The 18834-nt window shown below is 60.1% G+C and overlaps 1 protein-coding gene across 1 annotated transcript in view; it reads left to right on the forward strand.

The window, feature by feature from the left end:
- Positions 1-2563: 2563 nt before the first annotated feature.
- Positions 2564-18834, forward strand: part of LOC109276745 (uncharacterized) — a 41637-nt gene continuing 25366 nt past the window's right edge. The window contains exons 1-8 of the mRNA XM_053893061.1: positions 2564-2738; positions 4685-4813; positions 5669-5788; positions 7691-7742; positions 7890-8052; positions 9797-9892; positions 15088-15337; positions 17740-17849. Coding sequence (XP_053749036.1) covers positions 2564-2738; positions 4685-4813; positions 5669-5788; positions 7691-7742; positions 7890-8052; positions 9797-9892; positions 15088-15337; positions 17740-17849 — 1095 coding nt within the window. The remainder of the gene's footprint in view (positions 2739-4684; positions 4814-5668; positions 5789-7690; positions 7743-7889; positions 8053-9796; positions 9893-15087; positions 15338-17739; positions 17850-18834) is intronic.

An 18834-nucleotide genomic window follows, 5' to 3' on the forward strand; every position in this document is an offset into this window, starting at 1 on the left:
GCCGTGGGAGCCTCGGCCCCGGGGGAGCTGGCCCGCTTCCCGCCCTTCGGCCGAGGGCCCCAGAACTGAGGGCCCGAGGCCCAAGTGGCCACCGTCGTCCTGGCCGCCCCCTCCCCGCGACAGCCAGGGGAGCCACCGGCCAAGAATAGGGGGGCCGGTACCTGGGGACGAAGAATGGGCAGCTGCGTCGGGACTGAGGATCGGGACCGTCTCTGCCTCCGTGGAAGGGACCCAAAAGCCCGTAAGCGGGAGAGAGGTTCTCCTCCGCCAAACGCCACGGAGCCGGGAACGCGACGCCCTGGGCGACGCGCTTCGCGAACGGTTGCAGCCGCGCAGCTTGTGAAGTGGGGTGCAGGGTGCGCGTCTGGACCCCGGCCCCGCCCTTGGCCACACGCAGGGGTGTGTCGAGTGGGACACGCGCGCCCCGGAGCATGCGGAGGTGGGGGCGACGGGGATGCGTGCTTGCCTCCGCCTGGACGGTCTCTGGGGCCCCAGGAGACCCTGTCGGCGGCAGTGGGGACGCTGGTGTGCGCTGGGAGAGGCCTGGTTTCGGATGTTGGCTATTTTATGCGGTTTGACCGTTTACTACCCGTTTCTTTGTGTGTCGTTTGTTAACTAAATAAAGTCAGAAGAGTTTTGCATCAAGCTCTTGTCCTGAGCTCTTCCTCAGAAAGCCCCTGTTTTTTGCCTTGTCGTCGTCTTCTCTGGGACAGATCAATCCTGGCCACACCACTTCTCTAGTCACAGGTGAAGTCTCCATCTTCCTCCTTAGTGACAATGGGAAGCCGGAGGGTGACCCCTCTGGGACTTCCTATTTTAACTCCTGAGAAGGATGCAGGACTGGGCCAGAGAATGTGTCTGAGCAAGAGTGGGAAGCCATGCCGGCAGTGTGTGGCCCCCACCCCCACCACTGCCGGACGCCCTAATAACCCAATAAACATCCAGCCGAAATCCCAGGCATGGTTTATGGCACTTGGGACCTAACGTACATCCCCCTCACATTCACACTGTCTCACACCAATGTCCGATGTGACATGGGCTCACGCCACACTGCCCTTTGGGTGTATAGAATGTCAGTCAATTGTGACGCTTCACATTGTGTGATGACCCTTCTGTGACTGGTGCTGGAAACCATCAATCACTAAACATTTAATGAGCACCTACAGTGCTCCGGGCATCGGGATATGTCAGCACACAAAACAGAGCTCCGAGGGGTGGGGCTTCACTCCAGGGACGGAGACAGATGAAGAAAGATGTGGCGGTGGAGAAGGCTGTGAGGGAGGCCTGTCCGACCTGCCAAAGGAGGTGGGGCCTCCTGAAAGTAGACCGTGTCCGTGGGACCAGTCTCCTACCGGAGTCACGTCCGGCCCCCCCTCCTTGTCTTATTTGCTCTGCCCACCTGCTGAGATCCGGACCCGTTGGTGGCCCCTGTCCTTCCAAAGGGCCAGGCAGCTGCAGGGTGGACGTGTCGGGTGTCAGCAGTGCTGTTGAGACCAGAGCCCCCGCAGACACTGTGATCACAGCCGGGGTCATAATGCACTTAGTGCCTGCCCTTCCAGAAAGGACTTCCAATATTGTTTGCTTATTTCAAAATAATGCGTATTCATTGTCCACAATTTAGAACACACGTAGGCAAATTCAAGGAGAATGAACATGATCGGTAGCCCAACCCACAGAGGGCGCTCACTATCTGGCGGGTACTGTTCTATTCTGTTTTCTGTGGATATTCAGAATTTTTTGTTTAAAAGTTTCTTCTACAGTGTGGTGTCCGTGAGTTAGTGTTGAGTACGGGGAACAGCTGCGGGGCAGGCGGGAAGGGGAGGGCCCGGGCACTGACACCCCTGTGGCCAGCACCGTCCTTAGTCCTTCTGGGGTGGGGTCTAGGTGAGGGGGGCCCTACCCTCTCCCCTGGGCAGGTCCAGAGCCTGGCGCAGGCCCAGCGTCCCCTCTTTTCCCTCATGGCCAGGTGTCCCCCCTGCATCCAGAGCCCATGAGTTCTCCCAGAGGACTCGTCGGTGAGTGCGGGAAACAGTCCTGGAGCAAGAAAGGGCCGAATGCGCGCTGGGGTCGCAGGGCCCCTCTGCTGAAGACCCAGGGGTCTCGGTGCCATACACAAGTCCTTGTGGTGGCGCTGAACACGTCTGCGAGTTTCCAGGCAGGTGGGGACCCCGGCAGGGGCAGAGGCCACCCTGTGGAGGCAGCAGCAACCCCGCTTGGGGAAGGGTCTTGACACAGCTCCCAGCAGCCCGTGGGCAGGGCGGGGCTGGGGTGTTGTCTGCTGGGGATGGGCCTGAGCGGCAGGCCGGTCAAGAGGCTCAGACCTGGGAAACGCTGTCCCCAAGCCGGTGACCAGGACGGGGTCTGTGGGGATCAGGACGCCCCTCGTGCGCCTCAGCCAGAGGGAGGCCAGTTCCGGGCCCCACAGGCACATGGACAACCTGGGTTCGCCGAGCATCGTGTTTCTAGAATCTTCTGTACAGCAGACTGGGTTTGTTTCCTGGAGTGCAGCAACACTGGCTTTTTTCTTTCAGGCGGTAAGCAGCTGTGGTCCGTACATCTAAAAATGCCCATTGTCACCTCACCGGCCAAAGGCCACCTCCTGCCCACAGAGATGCTGGTCTCAGACCACCTCCCCGCCGAGTTCGTCCTGAGGAACACCCGCCTTGGCACCTGGGGTGGGGGCGACCGCGGGTGCACCCCTTCTCTCGGGGACGCCTGGAATACTCGATGCCGCGGAGGTGGGCAGGGGGCCGCGGGCTGAGTAGTTTTGTGAAAGGAAGAGAAAGACATGTGCACTGCGGGGCAAGTGTGGGGACAGAAGAGGCTTAGACATTTTTGACACCCTCAGCTTTCTGCACCTGTTGGTGGCACAAACCTCAAGGTCGTCACCTCCAAGCCCAGTGAGTCCCAGGGGTGTTGGGAGGGTCCCCCCACCTCCACTGGTCCCACAGCACTCCACCTGGTTTCTGTGCCAGCTCTTTCCAGAGACTTCTGGGTACCTTTGGAGTTGGGGCTGTAGGCTCCCCAGCTGGAAGATTCCAGCAGGCAGAGGCAGCACCACATGGCTGGCTCACAGTCACTCTGCTCTGGGAGGGGTGGGTAGTACACGCATTGAGGATTAGGATTCTGGGTGAATCCGAGCGGTGTTGGACTGGCCTCCCCCAGCCTCTGGCCGACTGGCCTCCAGGAAGCCAGCCCGTCACCGTCTGTCTTCTGTGCTGAACCAGTAACAATCTTTTTGATCACAGACAGTTTTAAAGATTTACTTCAGTTCAATCCATTCGTGTTGAAGCAAGAGCAGGACCAGCCTGCAGAGAGCGTTGCTAGAAGGTTCCGACCCTCTCAGCTCCTCCTGGGGAGGACCCTGTGCACAGATGGCCAACCTCCCTGCTCCCGGAGTGAAGGCCACCAAACCCACGTGGGAGGCCCTCAGGTCAATCCCTTGCGGCCACCGTGGACCCCGCAGCTGGACCTGCCAGGGGCGCCCTCAGGGGATACCGCCGGGGCCCACAGAGGCAGGTGCACCTGACCTGCCCCAATGATGTGGCCTGGGGATCCCAGGCAGCGCAGATTTCCTGGCCCTGGATGTGGCTGATTTACCGTGCCAATGGCTCCCCCTGGTGGTCATTTCAGGCCGGGTGGCCTCCCCGAACCAACCGCCTCCTGCGAAGGAGCGCCAGCCACACGCTCGGGCCCAGGTTGGGCCCAGTACCCCGCGGCTCCAGGAAGAATCTGCGCCAACTGCCTGTCCTCTGAAACTTGCTGGAGCACTCGTCTCTGCAGTCTGTCCTGGCCTCTGTCCTCTGATCCGTGCAGTCAGGACAGTTTCTGTGGGGTCCCGACGGCTCTCGGGGCCCAGGGTCCTCTCTGGCAGAGGCCCTGGCTGCAGGGCTGAGGTGGGACAGGAGGTACATCCGGTCCGGCTCTGCCTCCTGCCCCAGTCCCGCCATGAGTGTGCACTTGTGAGCACGTGAGTGCACACAGTTATGGGCAAGAGCGTGTGGCGTGGGCGTGAGTGTGCACTGAGACCATACGCTTGTGAGTGTGCACGTGTTTGTGTGTAAAAGAGTGGGTGTGCAGTGTCTGAGGGTTGGAGCTTGTGCCTTGGTTTCTGAGTCCCCTCCCCCCTGGCCAAGTCTGGTGAATTGAGGTAAACAGAAGAGCCAACTAATGTTCACAGGATCGTGGGTGGAGAGGGCCTGGCCTTAGAGACTGGGACACAGAGTTAGAGGGCTGAGACCCATATGCTGGCAAAGACCACCTTTGGGCGTGGGTGACACAGGACATTGACACTTTCAGCTCCTCCGTGTTTTCCATGGCTTCTGAAATGAACTTGAAACTACCATGGGACCAGGCAACGGAACAGCCAGAGCCTTCTCATCCTGTGCACAGTCCAGGCTGGGCCAAGCCCCGGAGAAGCACAGAAGATGGCCAAGGTGGTGGCCCAGGGTGACACGGCCCCGACCCCTGAGCCGTCATGGACGTTGGCCAAGGCTACTCTTGTTTCACTCTTCCCGTGGCGACTGGGACTCTGGCCGATAAATAGCAGGTGGCTGTCAGCGTGGGCTCCCGCAACACCCCCTGTGGCCCCATGCGCAGATGACGCTGCCTGCCCAGCCACCCGAGCTGGTCTTTGTCACAAAGCCTCAGGGATGGTCCAGGGCTCACCCTGGATGACACCCAGGTACATTCAGACACGCGTTCAACCCCAAGACAGGCCAGTGCCCCCCACTCAAGGGTCGCAGGCCTCAGCCAGCCTACCTGCTGTGGTCCCCCCAGCTGGCCCAGCCCCAGGGAACTGGACAGATGCAAGGTACCGTGTCAGAGCCCAGGGCCCTGCGTCCCCAGCCGAAGGTCGCCCTTGTCTGCGGAACCTCACATGCAGCTGTTTGGGCCTGAAGTTGACAAGCTCTGGGCTTCTCATTCGGAAAGCCGTGGTCTGTCCTGGCGAACTGGAGAGAGGCCCCGAGAAGTGGGCGGTGCTCACGTCACCATGAGAGGGTTTGACCCCAGGGTCATCAGGCACAGCTTAAAACACCGACTCCTTAACATCCAGGCCCTTCGGAAATGCCAGGTAATGTGGGAAAGTGACGTGCTGACCCTGCGGCCAGGGCAGGGCCTCCCGGGGAGGAGGTGATGTGCCACGTGGTAGACGCCCCATGGGGGCCCTTGCGTAAAGCTGTAGCCTGTGTTCCCATTTGAAGAGCAGGACTCCAGAAGTCTGACCCTCAGCACCTTTGGGAGACCCGTGTCCCGTCTGTAGCAACTGCCGATCCTCGTGTCGTGGTGTGGGGGACCGCCAGTTGGGTCTAGATGTCAGCCGGTTCTAACGGTTTTGTAATCAGGAAAACTCGCCAGAGAGATGCCGTTAACGCCAAATCCAAGCTGTGTGCGAATCGATGAAGCAACAGGGGAGGGCCAGGCGTGTGGAGGGGGAGCGGTGACGAAGTCACTCACCGACTGAAACCAGCCGGCCCGCAGCCTTGGCCCCAGACCGTGCTTCCCAATGGCGGCAGGGTGGACGGGGAAGAGGCCAGGGGTGGCGAGGGCGAGGGGCGGATTCAGCGTGGCTGTTCCACTCGGCTTTTGTGTTTGAGTTTGAGCTTTTCCATAGCAGGAGCTCTGTCGGGGACACCAGCCTCTCTAAGACCTCTGCCTTGCCCCCCAGCTGCCCCAGGGCGAGGACGGTGTGGTCTCGGCCCCACCATCACAGGGAACCGCCCCGTGTCACCTGGAATCTCCCCGGCGGGCCTGGAGGACGTAGGTCGGATCCCGCGGACACGGGAAGGTGCGTGGCTGTGACGCCAGCCGGGGACAGAGGGATCGCCCTTCACGCCACCTGGCGCCCGCACAGGGGATGGGAGCGTGGACCCTGCTGAAGGTCAAAGCCAAGGGCAGCTGCACACTCAGCCCGACAGGCCGTCTTTACCTGCACAGTCCTGGGGCGGTTAGCGCATCCGTGGCACTGCGCCACCACTCCTGTCTGGTTGCGGGCCCTTCATCGCCCGAAGGGGACCCTGTGGCGTCGGCATCTCCCCCACCTGCTCCCCCTCGACCACGACTCTTCCTTCTTTCTCTGTGGATTTGCCTGTTCTGGGCATTTCATGGAACCCACCTGTGTGGCCTTTGTGGGCTCCGTTCACTCGGCACAAGGCCACGAGCTTCATCCACGCCGAAGCCTGTGTCAGCGTCACTCCTGTTTGGGGCGGACGACAGTCCATCGTGCGGGTGACCACGTTGTTCATCCACGCGTCAGCTGGTACACATTTCGGTTTTCCACCTTTTGGCGGAATAATGAAGGAAGCCACCACGAGCCTTCCTGTAGGTTTTGTTTGCGCGTCTGTTTCCGGTTTGCTCAGGTGTGTCCCCAGGGTGGGTCGTGGGTCACACACGTGGTGACCCCACGCGTCGCCTTCAGAGGAGCCGCCACGCCGCCTGCCTCAGCGGCCGCACCATCTCACATTCCCAACAGCCTGCACGTTCGAGGCCTCCGCCCCCTGGCCTTTCCTCACCGCACGTTTCTTCTGCCTCCAGCAGAGCCTGGAGAAGAACGTGTGGGGGGAGGGGGCCGAGGAGAAATCGGGGATCGGGGACCCACGGGCACCAGCGAAATGGACCAGCCAAGGCCAAGCAGTCTGCCGTGCGGTTTAGGGAGATGGAAGGGCGCCGGGGAGCAGGGCCACGGAACAGGCCCCGGCGGAGGTGACAGGAGCCCCGTCCACGCTGGCCTAAACACGCACACTTCAGAATGGTGGACGCTATTTTACAGCCACTTTCTTCCGAGAACAGGAAGGCGGTGAGTGCGACGCGCTCCATCACGTCCAGTGGCACCGAAGGCAGGTGTCTCCCGGAACCTTTGTGTCTCAGGTGCAGCGTGGACGCTCCGAGTCTCCCAGGCGCGCTGCCGACGACGCGTGGAGGGATCGGCCCAGAGTCCCGAGAATCCATCGTGGTTTAGGTGGAAGGTTTGCTTGGTGCCACGCCTGGTTTACCATTACTCAGTTCCAACTCAAGGCCGTGTTTCTGAATATAAGGAAGAATATTTACATTTCTTTCACTTGTACGTAAGCTGGCTCATAAGGTATATATTTTTTGAAGACTAGAACCGTGGGTTTGCTGCCGGACAATGTGCACCAGACGTGGGTTCGGGCGAGCGTGGGGAGGCGAGCAGGTGAGGTGACAAGGTGGTGGCCAGGGCGGCGCGGGCCGGCCCCCGGGATCTCCAGTCGCTTGCGGAGGGGCCCTCACCCTGACTGCCCGCGTCTCCGGCTCGTCCCTGGCGGGAGGCCTCGGGCCTCAGGACCTAGCATCCATCCCTCCAACCACTGAGCCCCAGACATAAACTAGAAGCCCGGACCCCGGTTTCCATGGTGGGAATAGGACGGCGTGAGGAAACACGAAATCAGAAAGTCGGAGGGTGCTGTTCTAATGAAAGGAACACAGTGTTACGTGTTTCTTTATTCTGAGAGAGAGCGGGAGCAGGGGAGGCAGAGAGAGAGGGAGAGAAAATCCCAAGCACTCCACACCCAGGGCGGAGCCCCACACGGGGCGGATCTCACGACCCCGGGATACTGACCAGAGCCGAAATCAAGAGTCAGACGCTCAACCGACTGAGCCACCCAGGCGCCCCGGTGGCTAATTTAAAAAATAAAAGTTATCCTGACAATTTGTACACCTAAACCTGTCACAGGGTCTTATTTCCAGTTCAGCGCCGGGAAAACAGTGATCGCCCGGGAGCTCCCGTGTGTGCACGTGGGGGTGTCCACTGTGAGCCCACGTTTGTGAATGTGCACGTGGGAGTGCACACGCGTGTGCGTGGGAGTGCACGGTGGGGCTGAGCGGGCGGTACCTCGGGCCCTCCGAGGGCCCGCGTGTGCCGTGCTCTCCAGGGCGCGTGGCCTGGCTGGGCGGGCAGCCGCCTGCCTCCTTGGGACCAACCGGCCATGGGCTCGGGCCGCCCCTCGCTCGCCAGCAGCAGGTCTGGACGAGGGTCTGAGGAGCGGCCCACCCCCGGCCCTCACCGCCGTCTTCTCTGAGTTGGCCTCATCCTCGGTCAGCAGGCTTGTCCCCTGGTGATGCTCCCCCCCCCTCCACGTCCCATCAGAGGACGGGTGTGCCTCCCCAGGGGCCTCACATCCACCCCCACACTCCCTCCCCACACTCAGAGCGCACACTCGGGCACACCCACGCAGCCCAGGTGTGCAGAGGTCAGAGAGCTTCGCCCAGAACTAGACGTCGCCGTGCCCGGCTGCGGTCCGAGGTCTCCTCCAAGCTGCCAACTTTGCCTGAGAGGGGCCTGCACCACGTCACAATCAGGCCTGGGGGCCGGGCAGCGGGGAAGCTCTGTGGGCCCCGGAGGGTCAAGCCCACCTTTTTGCTCTTCAGACCTCTTGGCCGCTCCTGACGCTTTGCTCTTTCATATGAATTTTAGAAGCGGTTTTTCTAATCTTACGAAAAACTCTCTTAGGAATGGACTTGAATTTCACTATTTCAGGACACTGGGTATCTTTGGGGCCCACCTTCATGCAAGGGGTCTAGGAATGCGGTGGCCCAGAAGCATCCACTCGGGGAACGCGGATGCTGGGGCCCAGCTGGGCGGCTCTGCCCAGCAAAGCTGCACCCGGAAGACTGATGTGGGCCGTGGCTCAAAGGAATGGCCCACGTGGCTGTTTGACCTCATGCCAATGAGACTTCACGGGGACAAACAGCTACAGGCTGACGTGGGAAAGCTAACCGTTCGGAACTTCGCCCGGTGCTGTCATTTGGACACGTGACGCCGTGTGATAGAGCCCGTGACAGCCCCATGTGGCGAGAGCCCGGGGAGGGGACAGGCGGCAGCTCAAGGGAACGAGGTGGGTAAGGCACAGAACCGGAGCCGAGAGGGAGAGACGGGGGCACGGATGGCCTCAGGAGAGGAACTGGTGAAGCCAGTCTCAAGGTGCAAGGCGGTGGGGGAGAGGACAAGCCTGTCACCACCCAGCACGCCCCTTGGGGGAGGCAGTGTGTTGCACTCACGGCCTGGAAACCCAGGAACCAGGCGGTTCCACCGCAGGCGGCTGGGGGTGACAAAGGTGGGCACTCATGGCCCTACCTGCAAAGGTCCCTTCGGGGGAACCAGGGACAGAGCTCACCCCTGCCTTTGTAAACACCAAGGGTGGGAGTGGACAGAGCACATTTCTCTTTGGCTTTATTTGTGTAAATTCAGAAAGTCTGAGAGGATCCGGAAGAACGTGATAAGAGAACTTGACCATATTCTTTTCACTATCTGCCTACCCGGATGGCTGCATCTCTGGTCCAAGCCCCATTCTGAAAAGAATAAAAGTCTCTCCTTTGGCCCCTAAGTAACCTACGCAGATGGCCCAGGGCCCGTGAGGCCTCCAGAGGCCACAGGAAGATGGGCCGGGTCCCCCATCACGCCGGGACAGTCAGGAGGGACGGGCGTGACACAGGGAGGCAGGAGAAGTCGGTGGTCTTGGGAAGGGAAAGCCGTCCTTTCCTGAGGGGGGTTGTCAACCTGAAAAGTACAATAGCCACTCATTTTACCAGCAAAATGAGTTTATTCGAAAACAGCAGAGAATTGCCATCCGGGACTGCTGGCGAGTCTGGAGAGAGAGGGAAGGGTCGCTCTGTCAGGTCTCGGGAGGAAACGGGGAAGGGTTGTTCGTGGAGAAGAACCGGGCTGGCCGCGGGTGGGGGTCAGTGCGCCGCTGGCAGGGAGGGACGCTCCTCCTTTCCCTCAAAAACAGAGATAGCATTCCTGTGCGGGATGTCCTTCCTCCCGCTCCTCGGCGACCAGGGAACTGCCCGGCCTGCAGGGCCTCCCCTGGCCGCGGGGCCGGCCGAGCCGGGCGGTGGCACAATCCCCGGACAGGTGAGCTGCTGGAAGTCCGAGGTGAGGACCAGCAGCGTCCGGGGGCTCCAGCCGGCCAGCCCACGTGGGGACTGACGGTTGGGAGCCGCCCGCAGGTCCCCAAAGCTGTCCCGGCAAAGATTAAGCAGCAGAAGAGAGAGCCTGTTAGGAGCATGAAGGGTCCGTCGGGATCTGGGCTGGAAGGAGGCAGCGTGCTCCCCGCACTCCACGGTCCACGGGCCTGCCCTACAAGACAGGTGACCGCGACCTGGCATCAGCGACGGGGCCTTGCGGCCGAGGCAGATGAGTCCACGTGTGGGCTGTCCACGGCAGCCGTGGGAGCCGTGATAGAGAGCGTGCCATCACCAGACGGAGGGGCCTCGGTCAGCCCGGCCCCGAGTGAGGAGTGAGGACCCCCCGCAGAGGCTGTGACTGTGTTTCCCTCCTCTGAGCAGAAGGCCCTGTCTCCAGCCGGTTTGTCTGGGGTACGAACACAGAACCCCACCCCAGCCATCACACGGAGGCCAGCCGCCGCCAGGATTCTGCCACTTGCCGGTTACGTCTGTCCTTTGAGTACACTTTTCCCAAGGCAGAGCACACTGGCAGCCAGTGGAGGCCACCACGGCCTTTGTCCCCCCGTGACGTGGGTCTGGCCAGTGCCAGCTGGCCCCCGGGCCCGTCCCGAGTGTGCAGACTCAGACCTGCCAACGAGGGGCCACGTGCAAAGTGGGATCGCCTCCCCAGATGGCAGCCACCTGGAGGCCTGCCTGGGCCGGCAGGGGCCTCCCCCGACGACCTGGCCCCCGTCTCGGCCCTCGGCCTCACGCCCAACGCTTGCACCCTGTGCAGAGCAAGCGCAGATGTTTCCAACCCCTTGTGATTTGAGGAGTGAGGGTCACAGACATCTCGACGGACAGACATCCCTCAGACCAGCCCTGAGCTCGCAGAAAGCCGGGTGCCGTTGGCAGCCGTGTGATGGGCCCACAGGACAGAGGGGACAGCAGGAAGCAGATGGCCGGGCTGACTGTGTCTGTGCTCTGGGCAGAACCACTGGGGCTCGGCTTCCTCAGAAGGCCTGACTGCTAGTGGCGGGTCCTGGGTGAGGACGGGCCGTGTTCCACCCCGTCACCCTCCCACGGTCCCGCCTGCCTCCCACAGGTGCCTCGGGGCTCGTGGGCTCCCCGCTGGCCGGCCACTCTGTCCAACGCCCTCCCACTGCCCACTGCCAGCCTGGCTTCTGCGAAGGACCGACCTCCCCCCGACAGGTGCCTCCCCAGGACCCACGTCCCTCGCCCCGCATGCCAGCCAGGGGTGAGCAAGAGTGGAGATCCCCTCATTTGAGGTGACTCCTAGGCCCCTGGCCAGGCCCCTCCCTCAGGACCAAAAGACCCACCGACCCACCCGCCCCTCTAGCCTCTGAATCTCACCAAGCCTGTCACCCAGGCCAGCAAGGTGTGGCGTCCGGCAGCAAAATGGGAACTAAGCGGCTGGCGCTCCCCAGGGGAGAGAAACGCGCATTAAGTCTGTATCTCAGCGTAAGTGGAGACACGAGTGCTGATCAACCTGCACACCACCTGGAAGGCACACGTTTTGACACTGGGACTCAGTGTTGCAGGGACCCCAAACGTTCTACGAGGTTTGGCCTCTCGTTGCCTCAGACCAGACGCCCAGATGGCAGGCTCGAAGGGGGCCCGTTTTGAACATAGTCAAGTGGATATATTCAGTTTCTAAGCATTGTCGAGAGTAGTCTGTTAGAAGTATAGTGTAAAATCCAGGTAACCACGTAATGAAATGAATTTCCTTATGAATATACAGAGGATGTCTTATCTGGGTAAAAAACAGATCAGACAAATAAAAATCTGCTCTACACCATCTACAAGAAGCTCATTTAAACTGAGACACACATAGTCTGAAAAGATCAGACTGATTCAGAAAGCAGCCGTGTTGACCGCATCCAAACCGCTGAAAGCCGGCGGCAGGCCCGTCACCGCTCCGAGACCTGCTGGGGCCGCAGGGAGGGTCCCTGAGCTTTGCCCCCAAGGACCCATATGGTGGGGGCCACTGCTCACACCCCCACCCGTCAAGGCCCGAGACTCTGCAACAAACGGCAACGCGCCAAATTCTGGGGCCGGTTTGTTTCATAAAGAGGACCTGATTCCGAATTCTCCAGAAAACATGCACACCACTGTCCATGGAGAAACGAAAGCAAAACTAAGTAAGAACATGGGGGCGGGGGGTTTCGGGAAGCACATGTTCCAGAGTAATCAGAAAAATGTGCCTCTCGGTGGGGAAAGCAAGGCGTTTCTACAAGAAAAGAGGGAAGCAGTAATCACATGATTTAGATGAAGAAAAGAGAAAAAAACTGCTAACGTGTTGCTGACTGGGGGAGCCACTTCTGATTACTATGGTGTTGATTATTTTATTGGCGCTTACAAAGAACACCATACCTGGCAGGGCGCCTGGGTGGCTCTGTGGGTTGAGCGTCCGACTCACGATTTCGGCTCAGGTCACGATCTCACGGTTCATGGGAACAAGCATTGTGTCAGGCTCTGCACTGACGGCACAGAGCCTGCTTGGGACTCTCTCTCTCGCCCTCTCTGTCTCCCTCCCCTGTTGACGTGCTCTCTCGCTCTCCAAGTAAATAAACATGAAAAAAACTCTCGCTGGCATATACTGATTCACTGTCCTAACTTACTGTAATTTACTGTACTAACCTACTGATCCCAATGCCAATGGCTGTGCTGACATTTCATGAGCAGCTATTGTGAAACAATTGCCGTGTCCGGCCCAGGTCGGGAGCTCATTAGTCGAAAGAGAAGATGGAGTCTCTCACGTCCAGAAATTTTACACAGTCCCTCGCCTCCCCCTGGATCAGCAGCCGCCTCCAGACGGGGAGAGGGGGCTGCAGCAGGGGGGGGGGTGCACGTGTGCCTCCCCCATATGGGAAAAGGGCTGAAAATCTGATCTCCTATTAGCGGTACTGACCGAGCACCTACTGTGTGCAGAATGGTTAGCAGCATTCACTGAGCACCTACTGTGTGCAGAACAGTACACAGCACTGTGGAAGAGCAGGAACATGGTCAGAACAGAACACCCTTGGTCGTTGGCCCCTTGCTGAAGGCAACATGCAGGCTGGCAGCTGCCTCCCTGCCCCGCACCCCAACTTCCCTATCCCGTGCCCCAACCCCCTTGCTCTGTGCCCCACACCCTCTGCCCCACACTCTGCAGCATGCACCCCACAGACCCCTGTCCCACACCCCAATCCCCCTGCCCTGTGCCCCACACCGCCCTGCCCCTCACCCCCCACCCTGCGTGCCACACCCATGCCCCTGGCGATGACAAGCCTGGAGTGATGTTCTCCCTCAGGTTTCTACAGCCCAGCTGCTCTCTCAGCTCTGCCCTCCAGTTGTGGGCCTCCCTGCCTCCGGGCAGCACATCCCAGGTCTCAGGCTCCAGGATGTGGGGACCACCCCGGGGGCCGGGGCTGAACCTGCCCCCATTCAGGGCTCTCTGACCTACTGCCCCAGGCCCTCTGCTCACAGCCCTTCCCCCAGGGTCCCTTCTGGCCCTCTGGCCTTGGGGGGCATTCCCTACTCTGGACAAAGATCTCATCAGTCTCCAGCCCAGTGGCCTCAGGCCTGTTTGGTCCAACCCTGGGCCAGCAGGGGAGGCAGGAAGTCAAATGAGGAATGGACCGCCTGAGAAGCCAGTTCTGAGTCGGTGGGCGGATTGAAGGGACTGTGGGGAAGGGCCAAGAGGTGTCCCCTTGTTCTGGAAACGTCCTGGAGCTGAGGTTCCATCACATTGGGCCAAGGTGGCTGAGTCCTTCTCCCAAACCGCCCCCCTGGCCCCTCTGTGGCGTCCACCCCCACTTAAGGGCTGAGTGAGCCTCTGAGGGGAGGGTGCCAAGCCCCTCGGCTGAACCACTCAGAGGAGGCCCCCATGGCCGGGCAGAGTCCAGGAGTGCCTTGGAGTCAATTCTAGGAATTGGGGGCAGGGAGCCAAAGGGAGAAGACGGGGTATAGGTCTGGGGCACTCGGCCTGACTCAGGGGCCGGCGGCAGGCTTGGAAATCCCCGCACGATCTAATCCCACAGGCTGGTCCAGCCCGACAACCCGGGTTGGGGTTGGGGTTAAGGCTAGTCTCCCGGGGGTGCCCCTGCTCCACCCTCCACAAGCCTGCCCCACCCCACCTTCCACAAGCCAAGTAAACAACTGAGCCGGGGAGGATCCGGGCTGTTGGAACAGGGCAGTGAGAGGAAACAACAAATACTGAGGACATCAGAAGGGACGTTACGCTGCCAAAGAGGCCGCAGTCTTGCAGGGTGAGAGTTCTGAGGGGCAGGTCTGATCGCCCCTCTCCACAGCGCCTGCACCCTGGCCGGGCCGGCTGAGGGCTCTCCCGGGGTCTGGCAGCAGGGTTCAGTCCAGTGCCCCCATCCTCCTGCCAGGGCGAGGGGGGAGGCCAGGCTGGCTCAGGGACGGGCCACCCTGGGCCAGACTCGCACTCCTGCCTTCCCCAGGGGCCTGCACCTGCCCCCTGCAGTCCCCCAACCCACTTGTCACACCGGGAGTGACGGGCGAGTGCTCACTCCTGCATGCCCAGCTGGGCCCAGATGCCCACGCTTAGCTCAGAGGGACTGGAACAAGAGGCATCTCGCTATTTGGGGACCAGCTGGAGGCCGAGCAGGGGCAGTAGCTGGACAGGCTATGGAACCACGGTCCTTTGTGCCCTGAGAACAGCAGGGTTGACCGGATCTTCCCACAGCGGGGGGGGGGGGGGGGGCCACAGAGTGGGGGGTGGGGGGGTGGGTGTGGAACCGGGGGTGGGGGGTCCTTGCAGGGCATCTGATGGTCAGAGCCGCTGGTGGGCATCTCACAAAACGGCCCGGGAACTCAGGGCACAGGGAAGACAGAGCCCACCAACCCTGTTGCCTCCACCCTTGGCGAGAAGTCACTACACCCGTAAGCACTAGAAGGTTCCCTCTAGGGGCAGCAACACAGGTGATCTGGGGCTTTTTTACGCTTGGTAAACGTTCTACAACAAACACCTCGTCGTTACTAGGGGGAAAGAGAGTTTTAATTCCTAAAATCACTGAGGGTGGCAGGCCCACACTGGCGAGCCTGCCCTTCTCCTCCGGGAACAGGCACAGCCTCCACCCTGACTCTGTTCTGGCCGGGTCCTTCCCGGGGGGGGAAAGGGCGTGGGCATTAAGGATCTTGTCCCTGGTCCGGCAGACTGTGGCCCAGCGGCCGCTGGAGGGGGTGCCTGCAATAGGCCGGCCGTGGCCGGAACTGGACGGCGAGGCCCTGCAGGGTCTCCCATACAGACCCGTGGCCGCTGCTGGGGCCCCCGAACACCCGCAGCCCTCGTTCCATGTGCCGCCGTGGGCCGTGGCAGCATCTGAGGGGCTCGCGGGAGGACCGCGGAAGGAGGAGTCTCTGGGCACTGTCGCCAAACAGACGTGTGAGGCGGCCGCGTCCTGCGGTGAGCGCACGCATTCCCAAATCAGCAACACTAATACTTCTAAATTTAGTAAGAAATGTGAACCACTTCTACAAATTATGTAATGCTGTGGAGAAAATAAATGAGCACTGAGATAAAGAGAAAAGTGTATCTTGGTCTTCACCTGGAAGGATCAGTACTTAAAATGTGATTCTTTCTGGGGTCGCCTGGGTGGCTCACTGCTTGAACATCGACTCTTGATTTCAGCTCAGGTTCGGGAGATCCAACCCCACGTCGGGCTCTGTGCCGACAGCATGGAGGCTGCTTGGGATTCTCTTTCCCTCTCTCTCTGCCCCTCCCGCCCCCAAATAAACTTTTTTTTTATAACCTCAATCAGAACCCATGAGGTCATTTTTTTAAGTTTACTTATTTTGAGACAGACTGGGGGAGGGGCAGAGAGAGCACTCGAGCACAAGTGGGGTGGCCTGTCATCACCCAGGCGCCCCGATAAGCAAACTTTTTTAAAAATGTAAATCTAAAATGAAGCTACAAGAACAATAAAATCCCATGCTCGGGACAAAAATAAGCAGAAGTTTCAGGAACAGATTCCGGAAGGACAACATGCTGAGTCGTGGATTCCACTAGAAGCAGAAATAGGTGAGTCAAGAATTTACAATTAGGCACACCTGGGGAGCTCAGTCCGTTATGCATCCAGCTTTGGCTCAGGTCATGATCTCACGGTTGGTAAGTTGGAGCCCCGCATGGGGCTCTCTGCTGTCAGTGCTGAGCCCACTTCGGATCCTGTCTCTGCCCCTCCCGCTCACATGCGTGTGCACGCACGCACGCTCTCCCTTTCTCTCTGTCTCTCAAAAATAAACATTAAAAAAAAATTTACAATTAGTCTTGGGGCGCCTGGGTGGCTCAGTCGGTTAAGCATCCGACTTCGGCTCAGGTCATGATCTCACAGTCCGTGAGTTCGAGCCCCGCGTCGGGCTCTGTGCTGACGGCTCAGAGCCTGGAGCCTGCTTCACATTCTGTGTCTCCCTCTCTCTTTGCCCCTTCCCTGCTCATGCTCTGTCTCTCTCTGCCTCAAAAATAAATAAACATTAAAAAAATTTTTTAAAAATTTACACTTAGTCTTACATTTTATTTTTAAAAATTTTTTAAAGTTTATTTATTTTTTGAGAGACAGAGCATGAGCAGGGGCGGGGCAGAGACAGAGGGAGAAAGAGAATCCCAAGCAGGCTCCAAGCTGTCAGCGCCCAGGGCCCCGTGCGGGGCTCGAACCCACGATCCGTGAGCTCATGACCTGAGCCGAAACCAAGTGTCGGATGCTTAACCGACTGAGCCACCCAGGCGCCCCATAGTCTTACATCTTAAAACTTTAACATTTTCTAAAAAAGATACATTAGAATTGGATTAAATTCTACCAAGGAGAACAAGAAAACAACAAAGAAGCAAGCAACAATCTCGGGTAAGGAAAAAAGAAAGGGCTGATGCAAAGAGCCGCGGCGCTGGGAGAGAGAGCAGCCGGGCACGCTGGCGGAGAGGCAGCGCGGATACAAGCGGGGACTCCGTCTGCGTACAAGAGACGCTTCTAAAGCCTGTGGACACACAGTGGCTGAAAGGAAAAGTCCGGAGAAGACCAGGGATAGTCTAACCAAAGAGAGTTGGTGTCGCTGCACTGATATCAGACAAAACAGACTCTGAACTAAATCGATGATCAGGGTGAAAAGGGTCGCCAGTGAAAGGCTCAACTTGCCAGGAAGAATATCAGGTTAAGATCTGAAGGCATCTAATAACATGGCTTCCCGACGTACGACTCAAGATTGCTAGACCTGCAGGGAAATGGACAGGCCCCGTCACAGGGTGGGATTCCGGCCCACCGCTCTCAACGACGGGCGGCTCAAGCCGGTCCAAATCGGCAAGCACCTAAGAGGTGACGCTTCCCCGCTGACCGCCTTGGCGTGAGGGGCACTGTCAGGGAATCCACGTGCCTCTCGAGGACACACGCGAGGTGTTCACGGCCATCGATCAGTGGAGCCTGCACCAAACCGCAACAAGGTTCAGGGAGGGGTGAGCCCCGAGAGTGGAGACGGAAGCTGGAGTGAGGTCGCCAGCTGGGAGCAGACAGAGCCAGCCCAGCGAGGGTCTCGGAGCAAGCCGTGGCAGCGTGCTCGGCTCGGTAGGAAATCAGAACTGAAACCAGAAATTCCAGGAACCCAAAGGAAATGAAGCCGCACACACCCCGTAGCGCAGCAGAAGCGTGATTCGGAGACACGGGGGGGGGGGGGGGGGGGGGGGGGGGTTGGGGCAGGGGAGGAGAAAGGGGAGAAGGAAGGGGCCGAGCGCCCTTTGCAGGCGGGATCCCAGGATTGTACAGAACTGGGAAGCAGACGCACATCGGATACGTGTGAGTGTCTGTACACACGGAAGGCCTCCAGACAGCGAGGAGGACGTGTCCGTGGGCATCACCTCCGGGGACAAAGCAGGAGTCGCCAAGAGATACACCGGCTCCCTCCACCGCACGTCTGAGCGGTTTTGTGAGGCTTCTGTACGACTTCCGGAACAAACTCACTGATTTTCAAGATACATACGTGTGTCACCAGGGTGCACGTTTACATCAGACTCCCCATCGCATGGGGACAAGAGACTGTCAGCCCCCAGCTGACGCTCGGGCCCCTCATGGAGTGGAACCCTCCTCCCCTCCCCTCGGCACAGTCCCATGCCCCAGGGACTCTGTTGGCCACAAGCCCCCGCCCAGGAGCCCCTGCTGAGCCCAGGGACCCGGGGGGCGGGCTGGATGTGAGGGGAGGGAAGGGTGGCCTCGGGACAAGCCCCGCCTCCAGGCCCGGGGGCAGTGCATGGGAGGCGGTGGGCCGGGCACAGAGGAGGGGGCTGGAGGAGTTTAGGTCCCAGGTGCTTCACCGGCCTTTGGGTGGGTGCCGGAGCCCGTGGCCTCTGAACCCCTCCACGGAGGGGTGCATGTTACCCTGACCTTCGTGCGGTCTTCCTGCGCCGATGCCCAGCTCTGAGCCCTCCCGCCCACCAGGCAGAGTCCCTCCTTTGGAGCGCGTGCCCGCCCCAGGTGTGAGCTCACAGGACGGGGACCGGCCGCAGCCGGATCCGCACAGGGGCAGGGAGCCGCCGGGCGGGCGCGGGCGAGGGGCCAGCGACCGCCGCTGGGTCTGTATTGACTGGAGCCGGGCGCCGGCCGGCCAGCCTTGGAAAGCTGGTGCGGCGGCCGCGGGCCAAAGTCCAAGACAGAACAGAGTCCCCTAGAGCAGAAGGGCAAGCTAACACCTGTGCCGCTTGACGTCACGGCAACCCTCACACGTGCCTCCTTGTTCCCATTTTCCAAGAGTTAAGGGGAGACTTTTACCACAGTGATTTCTATAACCACCGAAGCCATTTGTACGTGAGAAGCGAGTAGCCCCTGCTTCCGAAGCTTGTCTGTGGGGCTCCGCCTCTCTGTGGGCATGGCTCACGCAGGCCCCGGCTGTGTGTCCCCAGCACTGCCAGACCCTCAGTGGACAGAC

Source organism: Panthera pardus, unplaced genomic scaffold (genome assembly GCF_024362965.1).
Source record: "Panthera pardus isolate Hobbes unplaced genomic scaffold, ASM2436296v1 HiC_scaffold_3, whole genome shotgun sequence".
Lineage (NCBI taxonomy): Eukaryota > Metazoa > Chordata > Mammalia > Carnivora > Felidae > Panthera > Panthera pardus.